Source organism: Nannobrachium achirus, assembly GCF_963921795.1.
Source record: "Nannobrachium achirus genome assembly, chromosome: 12".
NCBI lineage: Eukaryota > Metazoa > Chordata > Actinopteri > Myctophiformes > Myctophidae > Nannobrachium > Nannobrachium achirus.
Genome location: NC_137832.1, coordinates 51,482,658 through 51,503,849, shown reverse-complemented (window position 1 = coordinate 51,503,849; position 21,192 = coordinate 51,482,658). Strand labels below are relative to the sequence as shown.

The window sequence follows — 21,192 nt, the reverse complement described above, 5'->3', positions numbered from 1 at the left end:
ACCACGGCCCAGGCCATAACATGTCACTCGTTGAAATTGGAGGATAATATTTGAATAAGAGACGCTCATCTGAATCCTGTTGAACCAGAATAGTCCATGGGTGCTTAAGTTAGCAGTGCAGTGACTTCCAACTGTTCTGTGTCCCACACACACAGCGAGGCAGCCAAGAACGCCAAGCTGCTGCGAGAGTTCCAGCTCATCCCCAAACTGCTGCTGACCCTGAGGGACACCTCGCTGTCCCAGCCCACCATCGCTGCCATCAGCAACGTGCTGAGTCTGCTGCTGCAGGGCTTCCCCAACCCCTACGACCTGCTCAGGTACGCACGCACGCACGCACACACACACACACACACACACACACACAGACACACACACACACACACACACACACACACACACACACACACAGTACACACACACACACACACACACACACACACACACACACACACACAGAGAGAGAGTCACGTGCACACAGACATCAAAGTGGGCTTGAGCCCCTGACCTTTTACCCGTCAGTAAAAAAAGTGCCCTCGTCACATGAGTGCAGTTTTTACTATTGCGAAAGAAACACAAATGCCCTCTTTCGATACCATACCTGAAGGCAGCATTCAAGAGAATTGCCTTGTCAAAACTCTCCTGAACTTGAGCATCTTATGTTGAAAGAATTGCCCTCTCTGTGTAGAAATCCATGCCGTTACGCCACTTCCAGTATTCACTTGATTATCCTTAGTTCAGTGTGGTATCAAGCACTGAAAATAGCAGACCTCCAAGCTCACAACGTGTCACACTGCGGCGCGTTGTGAGCTTGGAGGTCTGCTATTTTCGATATTTGCACCAAAAGGCCTCTTTAGAAATGTCAGCCCCTGCCTCTCTTAACATTCTCTGCACGTCCCTGCACACACAGACCCCCCACAAACCCCTACGACCTGCTCAGGTACACGCACACACCCGTATTCGTTTTGTCGACTAAAACTATGAAAGAAAAATGTTGTGCTTTGTAGCTAATAATGCAGTCAAGACTTGAAACGTGGATCTAATCTCTTGCCTTCGCCTTCACCAGGTTTGGTCAGTTCATCTCGTCCACACTGCACACGTTCGCTGTGTGTGAGAAGTTTGTGGTGATGGAAATCAACAACGAGGAGAAGATCGATGGAGGTACAGTAGGCTTCTTCAACGCTACCAGATTACTAACACACATGAAAACGATAGCTATCCCTGGAGACATGCTAACCAGAGCACCGGGAAGGAAGCACAAGTGCAACTTCCCATAAATGAAGGGATGCTTTTTGACTATGCCTTGTTAGTCTCGCGACTCGCGTAGCCAGAAAACGATTCCACAATCTCCGAATGCTATACATAGTCTAGAACTACCCCTCCCGAAAGCTGAGTAACGGAAGCTGGCAAAAAATATCTTTACATTGTCTTTGATTATCTCTTTTCCCCCTTGCTTCTTATTCTTCCCTTTTTCCCCCTATGGAAATAACAACATCATATTTTACTTCTGTAAACCTGTGATGTGACAATAATGCTGTAATAATGAATTCTGATTCTACCATTAAACCGTGAAGACCAACCCGGAGCCTCTTGCATAACAACAGATTGTTTTTCTTTTAATTTCTTTTTTTTTGCAGGTATTGATGATGACTTTGGAGGCCTGCTGTCAGCCAGCCTCATCCTGTTGAGGAACAGACTGCTGGACATTCTGCTCAAACTGCTCTTCACCACCAAGGAGAAGTGCACCGTCAACGCACAGTAAGCCACCAACATGCTTCCTCTTACTGACGCTACCTTCATACTCACTAGAACAGTCACTTCTCAAAATCTTTGTCTCAGGTCACCCCTGAAAATACAATTTTAATCCACGGCACCTATCATACATTTTTGTCAAATATGTAAATCTACCTCTAAGATACAGTATGTCAGATCGAAAACAACTATGTCAGATCGAAAATAACATTCAACAAAAATAGCCCATCTACTGTGAGCTTGTACATCTGCTATTTTTGGTGAACAAACTTGGTGTACCGTAGGCTGAAAAAGATCGCACCAAGTACGGTGAAACTCAGGTCCGTTTTACTACGTGTAAGTGGTTAAATACATGATATTGAGCAATTCCAAATATTGTCAAATTAGTCTGAGGAATCCTTGGACTTGCAACAACAAGGCACCTTACCTAGGGTGCCGGGGCAGCCACTTTGAGAAACCCTGGCCTGCACTAGAACAGTGGTTCTCAAACTGTTTCATCTGGGGGATCCCCAACATTGATTATAGAATAGAACTAAAAAACGATATCATTATAATTCTAGTGCAGGGGTCTTCAACGTTTTCAGGCCAAGGCCCTCTTAGTTGAGAGAGAGATGAAGTAGGGACCCCCACAACCTCTTCCTAGATTCCATATAGTTTCATTGTTTGACAGCACAATCATGAATCGTCAGTGTATTTTGGATTCATGTCAACTTTCTATCACTCATAGACTTGGAGGACTCCCTGTAGTAACTCTGAGGACCCCCTGTTGAAGACCCCTGTTCTAGTGCTCAGTGTGAACGTGGCCCTTTAGTCTCAGGTACTGTAACATGAGCTGACTCCGGAGTCCCACTCCACCTGTGTCTCACTGTCTCCCCCTGCAGAGCGTGCGAGGAGCTGGTGAGGACGCTGGGCTTCGACTGGCTGCTGATGTTCATGGAGGAGCACCTGCACTCCAGCACGGTGACGGCCGCCCTGTGGATCCTGGTGGTACTGCTGTCCAACCAGGCCATCCAGCAGCGCTTCAAGGAGGGCCTGTGTGGAGGAGGCTGGCTGGACCACACCGACTCTGTGCTCACCAATAAGATAGGCACCGTGCTAGGTGAGTGAGACAAGACAGACATGAGGCAAGGAGACTTTTATTTTGTTGCCTTCGGGTCAGAAAGCTCAGATGTGCCGTTTCAACTCTTCAGTATTTACTGTCATTTTCCTGATAAGTTCCTACAAATGCTACAAAAAGGTTTCTTTCCCTGTTTTGCCTTTTTTATGGAGCATGGAGCGTATTTTTGCAGAAACTCGCAAATGGCAAGAAACCACTCCATTCCCATTGTAAAACAGAATGCACCTTCATAGGTAGATTTAAAGGAGCTATAGTCAACTTTTTCATTGTAGGGCCGACACTTTGTTTACATCCTAGTCTATAGACTAGAATGTAAACAAAGTGTCGGTCTGACAATGGCCAAAATGATTATTTTATCATTATTTTACGCTTTTTGTGGTAATTTTTGAATAGAAACACATAAGCTTATTTTTTTTATAAAATATTTTCGAAACATTATTTTTATTTTAGCATCAGTTTTTCAAGAAAAGGTTGACTATAGCTCCTTTAAACTTATTGTTAAACATCTGCATTACTTTATTACAAGTCTACACAATTAGACTGTAGAAGAGTGTGCCTGTTGTCTCTTCTATGGTACCAACATCAATGAAGCTTGGACAACAAAATATTCAAAGTTTTAATCTAAATCTCATCAAATGATTGTCCGTGGCTCAAATGCCCAATAAATAATGGACCTTGACATGAAAAAGGTTGAAAACCACTATCATACTACAGCTTTACACAAAAGCATCAAAAGTAGCTGATCCACAAATTCAAAACGTGGCACGAAGTGTGGCTTGAAGCAACGTGTTTTTAGTTTGTAGAGCTGCTACTTCTGCTATTTTTTTTATTTGAATCCCGAAAAGTGATAGTTTTGGACTTTTGAGTTTTCCATCAGTCAGTGAATGTGGTATAGCACCTTTCAACAACAAGGCCATTCAAACTGCTTTTCTGTACACAAAGCAGCAGCTGTCTAATGTGTTTCATGTGTAATATACCATGGCATCAGCAGCAGAAGCATTCTAACATGTTTCATGTGTAATATACCATGGCATCAGCAGCAGAAGCATTCTAACGTGTTTCATGTGTAATATACCATGGCATCAGCAGCAGAAGCATTCTAACGTGTTTCATGTGTAATATACCATAGCATCAGCAGCAGAAGCATTCTAATGTGTTTCATGTGTAATATACCATGGCATCAGCAGCAGAAGCATTCTAACGTGTTTCATGTGTAATATACCATGGCCTCAGTAGCAAGAAGCATTCTAACATGTTTCATGTGTAACATATCATGGCCTCAGTAGCAAGAAGCATTCTAACATGTTTCATGTGTAACATATCATGGTCTCAGCAGCAGAAGCATTCTAACGTGTTTCATGTGTAATATATCATGGCATCAGCAGCAGAAGCGCAGTCTCCTCTCTCTGGGGTGGTCTCGCGTCGGCGCTGGTCTTCATTCAGTAAACAGAAGGCACGCTTTGTGCGCCGCAAGGCGGCCATGGGTGGGTCCACACCTCCATCAGAGCAGATCCCCCCCTCCCTCCTCCTGTGTTAACTAGGATGTTTAGGATGTCCACGCTGCTTTGGTCCCCAACAAAAAAATACCCCTTTGCTTCTGAAGAGCATGCTTTGTAGGGCTGCTGCAACTATCCATTATTTCCTTTTTGCAATTATTCTATAGATAACTTTTTCGATGAATTGAATAATCGAGAAGTACGTATTTTTAAGCTTTGTTTTTCAACGAATTGAAGTGGGAAAAAAGTAATTTCTTAATCAACTGAATCGATTAGTTCGAAGGAACCACTTGAACTCTCATACTTCGTCATGGAACAGTGTCGCACAAAACTATTGAGAATATAGCCTGGAAACCAGACGAATCTGCTATTGCAAAAAAATAAATCCCTTGCTGATTTGGTCTGGCACCGCTCAGTTTTGATTGGATCTCACTCCCTCCGAAGTAGTGAGGGACCAATCAAGGCCCAGTTTGCAAATGTGGTGTGAGTTTACCAGAGTTACCAGAGTTATTTGTTTTTACTTAGAAATGCAGGTTCCACACAGTGATTCCAGACTAATATTTACGCAGTGATATTTATTTGGCCATGCCAGGCTAGTGAAAATATCCAATCTACAAGCTCTCAGCGTAATTCGTTGTGGGCCTGTAGATCCGCTGTTGCTCCCCTAATGCTTTGTAGTGACAGGGCTAGCGTCATGCCATGGAGTGTTTGAGCTTTTGTCTCTTAAATCCTTCACTTCCCGGATTAGCTCAATTCTACCATTATAACAGGTTTCTCTGTATCCAACAAACCCTGCTACAGCGGTCCTGTTAAACCCCAAGCTAGGCACAGTACCAATAGTTAGTAGCCTAGCCTCGTTCCCAGCCTTACTCGTCTGTGAAGAGAAAAAGCCTGGTCACGACCTAATGCAGAGAGTGTCTATAGGGGGTGGGATTTCCCCCGGAAACAATCTTCTCAACCAATCACAACACTCGTTTCATTCAGGGAGAATCTAAACCGATTGGTAAAGCGTCTAAGTAAGTAAGGAAGGGGTCCAATTTCTTGGTACTTCCGTTTAGACACTCAACCGGCTAGGTCCTGCCCAGCACAGCCCAGGTCAGTCACCAGACAGCTACGTCTGGAATGTTCCTTCTGTTAGTTAAAACAAACACTCCTGTAGGGGGCACAGTGGTGCAGTCGGTAGCGCTGCCTCACAGCTAGAAGGTCCTGGGTTCGATTCCCAGCAGGGGGCGCTGTGGGTGTGTTCTCGCCTCTGCGTCATCAGCGCCCACACCCTAGGTGGGGTTGGCAAAAGGGCCTTTCTGTGTGGAGTTTGCATGTTCTCCCCGTGTCCCCATGGGTATGTACCCTCACAAAAACATGCAGTAATCCTGGTCTCTATAATGCATCCCCCTGGCCAGCCAGGGCACCTGATGGAGGGGAAAGGAACTGGTTGGAATAACGTGTTCCTTCCACACTCTACGTCCAACCGGGAAAGCTCCACCCTGTCAGTTGATGAGAAGCGTCTTGCTCACTCCTCATCCACTGAAGGAAGCATAAGCTCAGTTCGGGGCTTTCCCCAGGCTGGCAGAGGGAGCATAGCGCCCGGGATTACAGCTTAGGCAATTGGCACTGGGTGAAGAATGGGTTACAAAATCGCGGGATAAATTTCTAAAAAGAAGACGAAAAAAAACGAACACTCCGGATTCTGCCATGACGTCAACCACTACCACTGTCTACCACTGACTTTAATAAACCGCTCCCTCTCTCTCTCTCTCTCGCTGCTCTCCCCCAGGTTTCAATGTGGGCCGCAGTGCGGGCGGGCGGTCCACGGTGCGGGAGATCAACCGGGACGCCTGCCACTTCCCAGGGTTCCCCGTGCTGCAGACGCTGCTGCCCAAACACACCAACGTCCCGGAGCTCTACTTCCTGCTCATGGCGCTCTTCCTGCAGCAGCCTGTCACTGAGCTGCCTGACAGCCTGCAGGTACATGTTAGTACAACAACCCTTCTTACTCTTATACCACTAACGTGCCTTTTTAAAGGGAGTGACGAGTGATACGTTTTGGTTTTAAAACTAAAATCACACTCGTGTGAACTGAGCGGTGGAGGCTGCGTGTGTGTGTGTGCGTGTGTGTGTGTGTGTGTGTGTGTGTGCGTGCCTGCGTGCGTGCGTGTGTGAGTGTGAGTGTGCCTGGCCTGAACAACAGCGCCCCTCCCTTAACATGTGTGGTCAGAAAAGGTATTGCAGGCTACATACAGACTCAGGCTACATACAGACAGACAGACACGCACGCATACCCACACATACGGCCACGTATAGGAGACGGTGTGACCACCACTCAAAAACTTGTTTTGTTAACTCACTTACTGCTAGAGAAATTACATTTTTCTTAGCTTTTTCGAGTAGTCACAGAATATTTATCTCCAGTATGATCGTTCCCCCGATCGTTGGTATCGACAGAGGTAAGCCAGTCATTCCAACCACCGGTTGTCTCGTTATGACTCCCGAGTGGAGCATTTCCTGGAAAATCAATAAATAAACTGGGAGCGGATGAGAGGCTCATGTTGCCTTTTTATTTTACACTAGATAGAGCTCCTCACTATCTAAAAAAAAAAGGAAAAAAAAACATGCAACTTACATTTTATAGTACTGAGTAGTGAGTACTGAGCAGTAGTTTTCCTCTGCTCACTTGTTTTATTTATTTCATCACTTCAAATTTGCCTCATTTTAATCCTGTATCCTGTTTGTCAGCTCTCGCCTGATCGGACGACCTAAACATTTTATTTTCTGTTTACCAGAGCTGGAGAGACAGGGAGACCCCAGTTTACTGGACAAACACTCTAAACACTTACCAAAGAGTATCACTTACCAAAGAGTATCACTTACAGTACCTTTAACCACTTGAACCCTACCGTCCCTATTCCGATGTCTCACCCAAAATAGACAATCTACAAGCTCACGCTCCTCAGAGCGACATGTATCATAGTGAGCTAGTAGTGGATTGGCTATTTTCAGTGAAGAGGGGAAAGGGAGGGTGCAGAGTGCATACCCCTTGAAGAGATTGAGGCCACGTTAAGACGTCAACGGTCTCCATAGAAAACGTCCTGTTGCGTTCTAACTTTTTATTCTGCGTTTAGCATTAAAAACAAATCGAAGAAATTCTATAAATTAGAAAAAAATGTTTGGAAAGTTGTGAAAATAGCCGATCTACATGCTCTAATAAGGCGCGAAATGACGCGTTGTGAGCTTGTAGATCTGCTTTTTCACTAGTTTGGGTCCCCGGGTATATGTCTAATTTCTCTTTTGGATCACAGGCTAAAAGGTTTGGTAACCACTGGTATAAACGGTCGGCACATCCGATAATTTATTTTGCTGTTTTCCTTCGAGACCATTGTCGTCTAAACGGAGCCTTAATCTCTGTTTAACCACATTAACCACATTCCACTATTAGACACTTTGGAATTAGATTCAGTTCATTATATTTTTGAAATTGTGATGATATGAGGCATCAAGTGGAATGCATTGTCTATTAAATTAAACACAATCTGAATACATTTTGATTTGTTTTATGCTGATTGTATCTGTTGTATACTCGCAGTATGAATACACACAAGGGTGTGCTTTATTGTCATTATCGTCACTCCAGCGATGCTTTGCATAACTCTGCGCAAGCGCCTCGTTCCTTGATCGCTTGTTGTTATATTGATCAACATGTGCCTGTTATCTCTCCTATGGCACCACATCAATACAGCATAGAATTGTGGAAAGGAAATGTTATCCAACGATAACAAAATATTCAAAGTTTTGGTTTGAAAACCACTGCCAGATGACTAGAAACGGGCAATATATCGCAATATTTTATTTCCCAATACTGTATCGATACTCCACGCTACGCTGTAGTATCGCAATACTTCTGAGAGAAAAAAAAATCCTTTCCCATGCATATAAACCAATGGTAGAAGTCCGGTCCTGACACTCTGCTTCTCTAGATGTCGCTGTACTATTGCTAGCCTTCCATTGATTCATCTCAATATACATCGCAATATACCACAATTTATATAGCAATATATCACAATATATCACAATATGTATCACATCGCAATATATCGTGATACATTCGTATTGTGACCCAACTAGTGTGATTCGTATCGTGAGGTTCTTTCCAATACAAATTTACAATTTACAATTTAGGCATTTAGCTTACAATAAGCAGATCAATACACATCAAATGCATAGAAATATCAATCTAGAAAAATTTAATTTAAATTAAAATTAAACATGGGTAGATCAAGCACCTAATCAGTAAAAAACTTTATAAAACCTAAAAAATGCTATCTAGCTTTCATGTATGGTCCCATACCCATCCCTACAGATGACACTCTATTACCCCAGTGTCTATGTGTGTGTGTGTGTGTGTGTGTGTGTGTGTTTGTCTCGTCAGTTTGACCTGGACTCCATCTGGACGTTCATCTTCGGCATGCCTGCGTCCAGTGGCTCCACGGTGGTCCAGTCCATCCACAGCGTGTGCACCGAGGCTGCCTTCCTGCTGCTGGCCATGCTGCGCAGCATGCTCAACCTGGTACTGGGTTTGATTTGCCTTTTAGTCATAGTCTTTTTTAATACAATTCTGTTTAGTTTTTGGTCACGTTTTAGTCACCTGAAATGGTTAACTTTTAGTCTAGTATTTGTTGAATAAATCTACGGTTGATTTAGTCAACTAAAATGTATTTTTGGTGGGCCGTGATGGCATCAAAATGGCTGATTTTCAGTTAGAATCATAAGACAGGGAGCATTGACTTTTGGGCCATACATATTAGAGATTTCTAACATCAAAGCTTAGTCATTGTAATTTATGCCCGGTACTACTGTGTACTGTAGATGACTGAGCTGTTTGTGTGTGTACGTGTGTGTGTGTGTGCTCTCAGCCCTGGCAGTCGGAGGAGGAGGGCTCGTGGCTCAGGGAGTACCCGGTCACCCTCATGCAGTTCTTCAGGTACTTGTACCACAACGTGCCCGACCTGGCGCCCATGTGGCACAGCCCCGAGTTCCTGTGTGCCCTGGCAGCCACCGTCTTCCCCTTCAACATCAGGCCCTACTCTGAAATGGCATATATATTACCCTTCAACATCAGGCCCTACTCTGAAATGGTACATATATATTACCCTTCAACATCAGGCCCTACTCTGAAATGGTACATATATATTACCCTTCAACATCAGGCCCTACTCTGAAATGGTACATATATATTACCCTCCAACATGTACACGTGGAACCTGATGAACAATTGGAAAGCAGTATCATTGAAAGACAAGCTTATAAAACAGAGCTGATAGCGCGGAGCTTCGTGCCGGTTTATCAGCTCTGCCCAGCTCTTTTTAGATTTCGGTAATAACCAGCATTGGCCAAGTGTGTGAGTGAAATGGGCCAGGCCATTTTCTACTTGGCATCCTATCGTACTTCGAAGCTATAGTGTGTATAGCTTAGCCTTCGATGTACAGACTATTGATGTTGATGTTTTTGATTGTTTTGATTTTATTGAATAGGTTCCTGGTGAGTACTAATTCTATGCATTTGATGTATTACCTTGTGCTGTCCTTGCCTATTTTACTGTATGTTGCCTAAATTGTGAAATCTCTCTCTCTCTCTCTCTCTCTCTCTCTCTCTCTCTCTCTCTCTCTCTCTCTCTCTCTCTCTCTCTATCAAGATTATTTTTTTACACCTTCATTTACTTACTTAATTACTTATTCATTTATCTCCTCATATCTGCCCTTATACAGTATCTGCGCTCAGGTCAGCTGTGTCTTAATTAATCTCCTGTCTCCCTCCCGTTCCATCCCATCCCAGGTCACTGACTTTGCGGACGACGACGCGGGGTCTCCCACGGAGGAGTTCAAGGCCTTCTCTGGCGACTCATCGGGGATGAACCGCAGCCAGTCTGAGTACTGCAACGTGGGCTCTAAGACCTACCTGACCAACCACCCGGCCAAGAAGTACGTCCTGGACTTCATGAGGGTGCTGATCATGGACAACCTGTGCCAGACCCCCGCCAGCAAGCAGACGCCCATCATAGACCTGCTGCTGGAGGTGAGGAATTAAGCTTTTTTTTGCGTTTTGGAAATCCGATATCCGCAAAAACAATTCAGGCCAAGGAGATGGAGAGGAGAGAGAGAGAGCAAGGACCCAGTGGGCACAATTGCAAAAATCAGAAAAAAAATCAACCCTCGTCCGAAAATAAATACAAAACGGGCAGCAGTGTGCAAACATGATTGACATAACATGACGTGAGGTTGATTCTTTTGTGTGTGCTCCAAAATTCGCTCAGATATTCGTCCGAAAAATCGCAGTAGTGTGCAAAGACCTTTACTGTGGCTGGGCAATGAACACAAAATGTATAGAAACTATTTGACCTGAGAAGCATTATTTATTATTTTTTTCAAACAACATACAAACATGCTGTGCTTGAATGGAATGCTCTAAGCGTGTGTTGTGTCTGTCCTCTGCAGGCCTCTCCAGAGCGCTCCACCAGGACCCAGCAGAAGGAGTTCCAGTCCTACATCCTGGACGGCGTCATGGAGCATCTCCTGGCTGCAGACGTCCTCCTAGGTGACTCCTACTAAATGTCTCGTTAACGCTGTAAACCTCCTGGGTGTTCATTCAACTTGGAGTTAGGTGTGGGATAGGGATGGGACGATAAGTGATATTATCGTGATAAAAACAACTCACGATAATCATATCGTGGAGATTTAATTTATAGTGATATCGTCCTCCATCATGCACTGGGATCAATTCACCTTTTATTTGCAGAGCTGCATATCTGGTACCACTTAAACCCTCTATAATTGGTAAAAGGTACTTATAATATACAGCACGTGCTTGATGATACAGTCTTTTTTTTTCACTCTGTCAAATGTCTTTGCCAAAAAATAGACGATCTACAAGCTCACAACGCGTCGCAACGCAACACGTTGCGAGCTTGTAGATTTGCTATTTTTTGGCAAATGTTCCACTCCAGAATAATGGATTTTGATTATCGTGATAATATTGTAAATCGTGAGATTTCTTTTGTCACAATAATCACGATATGACATTTTCATATCGTCCCACCCCTAGTGTGGGATAGGTGGTCTTAGTCACTGCACATACTCCTATGGGCCGGAGGGCAGCACCTGTCAAGCGGGAATGTTGAACAGGAGGAGTAGGGTGGAGGTGCTGTGTCCTCCGGCTGTGATTCTCTTGGTGCAAAAGCAGTGGCAACGCAGAAACGTGGGGAGGAATTAATTGCCGTAACGATTAATTGGGAGAAAAATGGGGCAGTGTCGCAGTGTCTTGAGGTGTGTTTTTCTCACGTTCTGTGCTGTTCTCCCATCTCGCCTACAGGTGAGGACGCCTCGCTGCCCATCAGCAGTGGGGGCAGCTACCAGACCCTGGTTAACAACGTGTTCTACTTCACCCAGCGGGTGGTGGACAAGCTGTGGCAGGGCATGTTCAACAAGGAGTCCAAGATGGTGGTGGACTTCATCGTCCAGCTCATAGGACAGGTACAACGTTCAAATCCTAAAATGTATGTTTTGCTGGCCTTGATGGCGTTGTGATGACTGATTATTTTACTCCTTTAGTTGCACGCTGAAAATAGACGATCTACAAGCTCATAACGCGCCGTGCTTTGATGCGTTGTGAGCTTGTAGATCTGCTATTTTCAGAGCGCTACACCAAACACAACAACCAAACATAAAATGATTTCTCTTTTAGTTCTACTGGATCTCTTCTCCACTAGTCCCTAACATATTAGTCTAGCTATATTTGTCGACAAAATTGTCAATATGTTTGGTCTTTGTTTTAGCTTAGTTTTTTTTTTTTTTTTTTTTCGTTTTCTTAACTCATTGAGTGCCAGCCTATCACCACTAGAGGGCGCCCAGTGACCAGAGAATAATAGAGATATGCTGGTAATGCATGCCCAAGCCCTGGAGCCATGACTTTTTTTACAAAGGAAAGGACACTTTCCTTTGTGCATGTACAGGAAGAGGATGAAGTTAGCTTGAAGTTAGCTATTGGCTACCAAGCATTTTAGAAGCCTTATTTTCGTCAACTTAGCCATGATTAAACCTTGCACACCTCATGCATGGGAAAAAAACAGAGAAGAATGAGCTCTAAAAAATCCAATGCAATCCTGGATTGCATTGGAGTGGATTTGTGCAGTTTGTTCACAGCTTTCAAACAAAAAAATCCGATTGGAAATCCGTTCAGGCATTCTTGAGATAATCGCCATTATGTTTTACATGTAATGTAAACAAAAATGGCTGCCCTGTATGTTAGATGGGGTTGTATGGGGGTGGAACATGCAAAATCGCGATTGAAATCATGTTCACCAGATTTGATGGGGTCCAAAAAAAAAAAAAAAAAATTCAAAAAAAATTTTTTCAAAAAAAAAAAAAAAAAATTTTCTTTTTTTTTTTTTTTTTTTTTTTTAAAAGCCGAACTTGTTCGGGATCGGCACACTACGATACGCTAATAAAGCCGAACTAGTTCGGGATTGGCACTCAATGAGTTAAGTGCACAAGTGTAATTTTTTTAACAATTAACGCATGTAGGATTTTACAGTGTAGTGTCTCGCTTGTATCTTAATCCCAGCCTTGAGGTGTAACAATGCTTTACTACTTTTTTCAAAGTCCATGGGTACTAATAATATGTTGAGACCACAAGACCCCAAACAAGGCAACATTCACACCTTCAGAAGGACTTAATCTTAACGGTTAATCGGCCATGGTTGCTCAAAGCTGCTTTCCGCAGACGTATTTCCACATTTCTTTGTCTGGATTCAGACAACAACAAAACAGCACTAAGTACAGTCCCAAACACCCAGTCGTAACACACAGGAGAGTACCATGCAGTGCAAAATAGACTTTTCCTCCTGGCTCTTTTACAACATACACCCCACTCCTCCTCTTTCCCACACCTCCTTTAATCTCTTCTCTCTCTCTCTCTCTCAGTCTAAGCGCCGTTCCCAGGGCCTGTCCCTGGACTCCATCTACCACTGTCTGAACCGCACGGTGCTCTACCAGCTGTGTCGGCCGCACAAGACGGTGGCCCAGCAGGTGGCGCTATTGGACGCGCTGCGCGTCCTCACCGTGAACCGCAACTTGGTGCTAGGCCCCGGGAACCACGACCAGGACTTTGTGGCCTGCCTGGCTCACTGCTTCATCTGCCTGCACAGCGGGAGGTAAGAAAACATGTTTTACACACATCATCTGTCAGTGGATTGTTGTGAGAACGGCATGGTTTGAACTGGAGCTACTGCTGCCAGACATGTAACATATTTAAACAACCTCATTTATCCTAGTATGGAGGTGCCCTGAGTCAAAATAGTTTGAAAACCCCTGGCCAAGAAGCCACAGAGATGCATCCTATTCATAATGTGTGAGCCTGCCTGCCCCTTCACACTGTTGATACTGTGTGTGTGTGTGTGTGTGTGTGTGTGTGTGTGTGTGTGTGTGTGTGTGTGTGTGTGTGTGTGTGTGTGTGTGTGTGCGTGCGCGTGCACGTGCAGTAGCGTGGAGGGTTTCGGTCTGGAGGCGGAGGCTAGGATGACCACCTGGCACGTCATGATCCCTGCCGAGAACGAGGCTGACCACAGCCACAGCCAGGATGTCAGCGAAGGTAACGCACGCACACACGTGTTAGAGACATTAGATATTTGATGATTATCGTTATTATCGTTTATCGTGATACAAAAAACACTCTCAATAATCGTATCGTGGAGATTTATATTTATTGTGAAATTATCCTCCGTCATGCACCTTTTATTTGTTGAGCTGCATATCCGGTACCATTTAAACCCTCTAAAACGGACCTGGAAATAACAAAGAAAATAGGCGCTGCAACGCGTTGAGCAATGGTGTGTCTGTGGCCCCCCTAGGGACCCTGATGTAACCCCTGGTGTGACCTTTCTCCTGGCACAGTGGTTCTCTACCTGTGGGTGGGGACCCCCAGCGGGGTCCCCAAATTATATTTTGGGGGGTCCCCAGATGATTAACTTAATGTGCAACATTGTTTTCTCTCTCAACAGTAAACAAACCAACATAACGTTTAAGTGTATAGAGGGTATCTGCACATTTCTATAGTGACACTTTAAGGACTACTTTAATAGCCTACTGTACCTCTAAAATGGCCGTGAGCATGTAGATCGGCTATTTTCACTATAGTACCATGTTATACAAAATGTAATGCCTCAACTCTGCTCGTCAGGTTGGGTCCCCAGTTCAAATATGATTATTTTTGGGGTCGTGGCCTGAAAAGGTTGAGAACCACTGTGCTAGCAGACTCCTGAACAGTGTTTGTGCTGGTACTGTATGTCTTGGTGGGCATTGAGCAACAGTGCGCTTCACGACTCCACATGCTAAATTCCACCCACCATCTACAGTAGGCTATTTTTATATTGTTGCTGTCGGGCAGAAACCTCTTATCTCCTACTTCTGTGGTTCTCAACCCTTTCAGGCTGTGACCCTCAAAATACCGTAATCGTATTTTAACTGGGGGACCCCTAAACCCTGACAAGCACTAAGAGTTGAGGCATTACATTTTGTTTAACAGTTCTATGGTGAAAATGGCAGATCTACATGCCCACAACGCCTCACAACACGAGGCGTCGTGAGCATGTAGATTGTCTATTTTCACAATTTCTTCCTCTAATATTTGACAATTTGGCCAGTGTTTAATTTGTAATTTTAGAGGTATTAAAAGGTCCTTAAATTGTCATTTTAGAACTGTGCAGATACTCTCTATACACGTAAACTTTATGTTGGTTTGTTTACTGTTGAGAGAGAAAACAATGTTGCACATTAAGTTAATGACCTGGGGGTCCCGACCCACAGGTTGAGAACCACTGTCCTACTTGATCATACTGCAGCGTCATGCAAAAGCATCAAAAGAAGCAGATCTGAAAGCTCAAGAAATTGCTGTATGTGTTTTGAGCTTGTCGATCTGCTACTTTTGTTATATTTTATTTTTTATTATTTTAATCCTGAAAAGTAACAGTTTTGGTCTGGTCCCTGGGCCCCACTTTGAGAACCACTGCAATAGACAACAGTGCTTTGGAATATGGGTTTATTGACAGGATGAATCTAATCTTTACAGTAATGGTACCAGTAGCAGTGGTGGAAGAAGTACTCTCATTTGATACTTAAGTAAAAGTAGCAATACTACGTTACTCTGTTACACATAAAGAATATTCAGACAGTTATTCAAAGTTTTACCTGAGAAAAGTGCAAAAGTACAGTATATTGGCATCAAAATAATGTTAACAAATAAATAAAAGGTTCAATATTTTCAAATCAATCATGTATAAAATTGGGTCTTAATTCTTTAATGTATGTGTTTCATAATAATAATGGTAAATATCTAAATCAACAAAGTAACTTGAAGGCAAAGTTTTCAAATACTTGTATTAAACTTCGATATTTGCTACAATATGCTATATACAAACTAAGAATTTTGCAGTTATTTGATGTAGAGGAGTAGAGGTATAATAAAGTAGAGAACTTGAAGGGGTAGAAGTGTTAGTGGCGGTAGATCAGAGCACCACTGAACATGTTGTCGCTGCTCTTCTTATTAGAGAGCTTCCACCCAGCAGGTAAACGTACGGAAACTCCACTCCACAGCCTGGCGGTGAATACGTGAGAGATGTGTTCAACCTGTCCAGGAGTTTTGGATCCACAGACATGAAAGAGAGCCTCTTCTCTGAAGATAATCTGAATACACTGATTCTCTGATGAGGGTGGTGCGATGTAAGCTGCAGAAAACCTGATGAGATAGACTCCACCCACTGATGGGTGATAGATACCTGTTTGAGAGAGAGAACACACACACACACACACACACACACACACACACAATAATTTGAATGTGTTTCTACGTGCTCATACTGTACGTTTTGTAAGTGTAAATGAGCTATTTTGTCCAAGCCCCCAGAACCCAGGGCTAGATTTGAAGCAACCCTGATGGTGGCCAAAGTTGGAACTGCAGCATAAACGCGCATTTTGGCCCCGCCCCCTCCACTCCAGACAATCCTTCCTCTGAGCGGAGAGCAGCGTGACGTCATTTGTGGTCTCTAGTAGAGACCAATTTCCCCCAGAATGCACCTGGATTAGCTACATGCTAGCACGTAGCCGTTGCTTCAAAACGCCACTGAGCACTTGCATTGAAATGATAGTGGGGGCGGGGCTCGTCCGCTCTCTATTTTATATTTTTATATTATTATTGTGTGTGTGTGTGTGTGTGTGTGTGTGTGTGTGTGTGTGTGTGTGTGTGTGTGTGTGTGTGTGCGTGTGCGCGCGTGTGCGTGCGTGTGTATGCGTACGCGTATGCATCGAAGCGATGTGTTGAAACAATACTTTAAAATCGCTGTTTTTGTCAACCAGTTCCATTTTTTAGTTGGCCTGTATTCTCTGACTGCTTGGTGGAGAAACATTTCTGCAACACAGATTAATGGCCAGCCACGCATGTGCATTACTGCTTCCGTAAAGTTTCATTGGGAAAATAATGGAACTGGCTGAGAAAACGAGCGCTTTTAACTAAAGTTGGCCCTCCCAAGTACCCGTCTACCTAGAGAGAAGAATGAGAGCGCTGTAAATCGATGTGACGTTAATTGAAATGATTGAAATATTGAAATATGATCCACCTACCTGTTGATGAATCATATCTTCCGGCGATGTCATTGAGCTCTTTGTCATAGACCACTGTGGTATCAGAATCAAATGGTCCAATGTCCCCAGAATTACTCAAACAAGCAGAGAAGGCACAGTTGTGTTTCATTGACGCGCCTGTCAACAAAGGAGCAGCAAATAGTTATAAATGCATAAACTAAACTATTAAGCCCTATATAGCCTACTTCGTCATAGCAAAAATAGCCGATGTAGGAGCTCACAATACATCGCAGTGTGACGTGTTGTTAGTTTGTACTGTAGATAAAGTGATTACTTTTTGAGATACAGGACAGAGTCAGAATGTTCATTCCACCATTCAAGCAATATGTTTTTTAAATCATATGTAATATGAAATGGCACTACAGTGGCACTAGTTTTGCTAAAAGTGGCATCTGATATGCTTTTTAAAGGCCTAATGTAGCTTTAGTACGGTAGTTGTCTCTCCGTTGACATTAGGAGGACTAGTATAAATATCATTGTAATAGTCTAATGTACTAGTTATAAAGACGTTAATTTACCTTGTAAGAAAAGGCTAGAAAAAGTCAACGTGTCTTGCAGTTGGTTCACACTGGCTGTGAGGCTGGTTTCTGTGGTGGACAGCTGAGCGCGCTGGGCTGGAAAAAAAGCACAGCATTGGAATTAAGTCAATAATAAACACACATGCAGTTTCATTTTGGTTGGTAAGCCTTTGATTACATGGACCAAACATACTGAAAGTTAGTTATCTGACCTCAAATAAATGAGTTGACACAAGTGAGTGTCTCTCTTAGGCATCAATTTGTCAGCCATTGCTGAGAAATATTACTGAGACAAAGTATGAAACATGTTAAACACATGCATTTCATGCATTACAACTCTTAAATTCCCATTTTTAAATCACATAACCAACCTTTGGCTTCATCCTCCATGTGCCTCAGACTCTCTCTCTGTTCCGCCACAAGACTTCCCAGCTTCACCAGTTCATTCCATATGTCAGGTGTTGAGGGGATACCTGGCTCAACAGGTTCACTGTGTCTCTCATCCTCTGCAGCCCCAGATGCAGACAGGGAGAACAGTAAAACAAGCAGTGCCCCACAACTCTTCATTGTGAATATGACTGACTGAGAGTGACTGAAGATAATGGCAAAAGCAGCCAGCTTTTATACTCACCCATCTCATAAAACTGACATACATTCAACATGTCATTGGACATTGTACCCAGTGGAAATTTAGCGTTGGCCACTACGCAAATGCCAGGAACGTCTGAGACCCTGTGAGATAATCCTAATGATAAAGATAAGAGCTAACTGGGTTGTCTGAAAAGGGTGGGTGTGACTACGTTTACCGTAATCAGCTGTCATTAAAATGAATGTAGTAGGGTGGTTTTCCTGGTGCTGTTCCTCACTGAATATAAGAGTGTGCCTTAAGTTGAGATTTTCAGATAATGAAAACAATCCCTGTGTGTGTGTGTGTGTGTGTGTGTGTGTGTGTGTGTGTGTGTGTGTGTGTGTGTGTGTGTGTGTGTGTGTGTGTGTGTGTGTGTGTGTGTGTGTGTGTGTGTGTGTGTGTGTGTGTGTGTGTGTGTGTGTGTGTGTGTGTGTGTGTGTGTGTGTAGAGAAAGGGAAGACAGATGGAGGGTGTGAAGATCAGGCCAAATTACATTATTGAATACCTCCGCAATCAATCAGATTTCTTGTTTAACGTCCCATCGATTTACAGCGTTCTTCTCTTATTCTTCTCTCTTTGTTTAGGGGTATATGGAAGGGCAAACTTTAGTTGAGCGAGGAATGGTAAAATGAAATGATCTTGAATCAATTCTTCCTTCTACCTCGTATGTGCCTTATTCAGTTTAAACTGTCTCTCAGGATTCATTACACTAAGGCTAAGCTCAGTGTAGATAATTCCCAGAATTACTAAAACTGCTTTTTTGATACACTCTTTACAGTTCTTGGATTTATGTGCCTTTGTGTATATTTAGGTTTCCAATCAGATTTTGTTGTTTTCTTCCCTTATAGCTAGATTATTATTTGCGACCGTAGGTTGCAGCATGAGTCAATGCTTTTAATTCTTCTTCAATAATCTAGATATTGAATATGTTCTGATACAAATCAATGTTTGTATCAGAAATGTGTCATTCAGTTGCATATGGACAGTGGACAACACAACATCACTGTTCTTCTAGATGTATTATAGTCTTTAAACTAATCAGTAAACACACAATAGACAGCAGTTCTTTGGGATATGAGTTTATTAACAGCAAGATTATGAGAGATGGGAGTTATTTAAGCTATTTAAAGTAATGGAACCAATAGCAGTGGTGGAAGAAGTATCCTGATTTGATTATAAAGTAAAAGTAGTAATACCAGAATGTAGAATACTTTGTTCAGACTTCAGAGTAATGGGTTATTCAACATATTTAATGTGGATTTTACTTTAGTTAAACTACAAAAGTATTCGCACGAAAATATACTTAATGTATGATTTTATAATAATTATTTAAAATCTACAAACTAAATTGTTCAAATAATTGTATTGGAGTAAAAAGTACAATATTTGTATTATACTGTACATACCAATGTTTGCCAATATTTGATGTAGAGGAGTAGTGGTATAGTAGGTGTACTTTAAGTAGAGAAACGGACATAGTAAGGCAGTATTTGGTGGTACTGTATGTGGTCCCTGTGACAAGAGATAGTATGTGCATACTATCTCTTGGGGTAGTAGATCATAGCACCACTGAACATGTTGTGGCTGCTGTCCCTGTTAGAGAGCTTCCACCCAGCGGGTAAACGTACGGCAACGTCCTGCGACCGAGAAGACAGCTGTGCAGTGAATACGCGAGAGATATATTCAACCTGTCCGAGTTTGCTGGATCCACAGACATGAAAGAGAATGTCTTCACTGCCGTTGCTCCTTGGCGAGTATATCTGAATGCACTGATTCTCTGAAGAGGGTGGTGCAACATAGGCTGCAGCAAACCTGAAGTGATAGATTCCACTCGCTCCGCTCGTCCACACACCTACCGTATAGGAGACACACACACACACACACACACACACACACACACACACACACACACACACACACACACACACACACACATTGAATACAATACAACTGTTTGAATAAGAAATTCTGCCATATACTGTAGTGTAAAATAAGATCATTTTAAAACACTTAAAGCCATAAAAAAGTTCTCTCATCCTGACTAGTGATTTTAAATGGGAAATACACAGTTGAAGACTTATATAGATTGCGGTAAAAATAAATAAATTAAGGTCTTAAAGGACAACTTAGTTTTTTTACAACAAGGGTTCATATTTTAGATTGTAATTAGAGAAGATAAAATGTACTGCTTTCTATTGTTTTAGTGATTTTGAGCATGCGTACAAGTGGCTAAATATGTCTTTTTTAGACACAATAAGCCGGCAATTTCTTTATTGCTATTTACAGTGACACTAATAGCCCCCATAAGTCACATCTGACCTTGAAAGATTGCTCTGCATCTTGGGAATGGGCTTATTGTGTCTAAAAAGACATATTTAGCCACTTGTACGCATGCCCCCACCCACTGAAATGAAAATCGCTAAAATTGCTAAAACGATAGAAAGCAGTAAATGAAAACATTTTAACACATCTTTTCTTTTCTCTAATTACAATCTAAAATATGAACCCTTGTTGTAAAAAAATTAAGTTGTCCTTTAAACCACTATCTGTTCTGTCATGAGCATGCCCTATTTTATTACATTTTATTTAACAGTGTTGTGTTAAAGTGGCAGAAATAGCTAATTTACACACTCACAACATCATATGAGCTTGTAGATCTGCAAATTTTGTTATTTAAAACAAAGAAACGTAATTTGTCCAACGTCAGAATCGTCACGTTGAATAATTAATTAGTTGGCGAGATACAATTTATTCTGTAACGGTCACTGAAATGACTTAATCACCACCCACCTGTTGATGGATCATAATTTTCACTGATGTCAGTCAACACTCTGTCGTAGAGCACCGTGGTGTCAGAATCAAATGGTCCAACATCCCCAGAAGAACTCAAACCAACAGAGAAGGCACTGTTGTGTCGGAATGATGGGTCTGTCAACAAAGGAGCAAAATAGTTTATTATAATATTATTATAAAGTTGTGTTATTTGTCGCTTCCCTATGGAGAC

General features: G+C 42.7%; 1 protein-coding gene across 1 annotated transcript in view; it reads left to right on the top strand.

Annotated features, from left to right (window-relative positions):
• wdfy3 (WD repeat and FYVE domain containing 3) overlaps positions 1 to 21,192 on the top strand; it is a 165,648-nt gene that overhangs the window by 115,477 nt on the left and 28,979 nt on the right. Inside the window, exons 28-39 of the mRNA XM_080739319.1 lie at positions 160 to 317; positions 1,064 to 1,158; positions 1,635 to 1,755; positions 2,631 to 2,848; positions 6,137 to 6,333; positions 8,786 to 8,923; positions 9,270 to 9,449; positions 10,189 to 10,428; positions 10,848 to 10,947; positions 11,722 to 11,882; positions 13,332 to 13,561; positions 13,889 to 13,998. Of these exons, the coding sequence (XP_080595445.1) occupies positions 160 to 317; positions 1,064 to 1,158; positions 1,635 to 1,755; positions 2,631 to 2,848; positions 6,137 to 6,333; positions 8,786 to 8,923; positions 9,270 to 9,449; positions 10,189 to 10,428; positions 10,848 to 10,947; positions 11,722 to 11,882; positions 13,332 to 13,561; positions 13,889 to 13,998 (1,948 nt within the window). The remainder of the gene's footprint in view (positions 1 to 159; positions 318 to 1,063; positions 1,159 to 1,634; positions 1,756 to 2,630; positions 2,849 to 6,136; positions 6,334 to 8,785; positions 8,924 to 9,269; positions 9,450 to 10,188; positions 10,429 to 10,847; positions 10,948 to 11,721; positions 11,883 to 13,331; positions 13,562 to 13,888; positions 13,999 to 21,192) is intronic.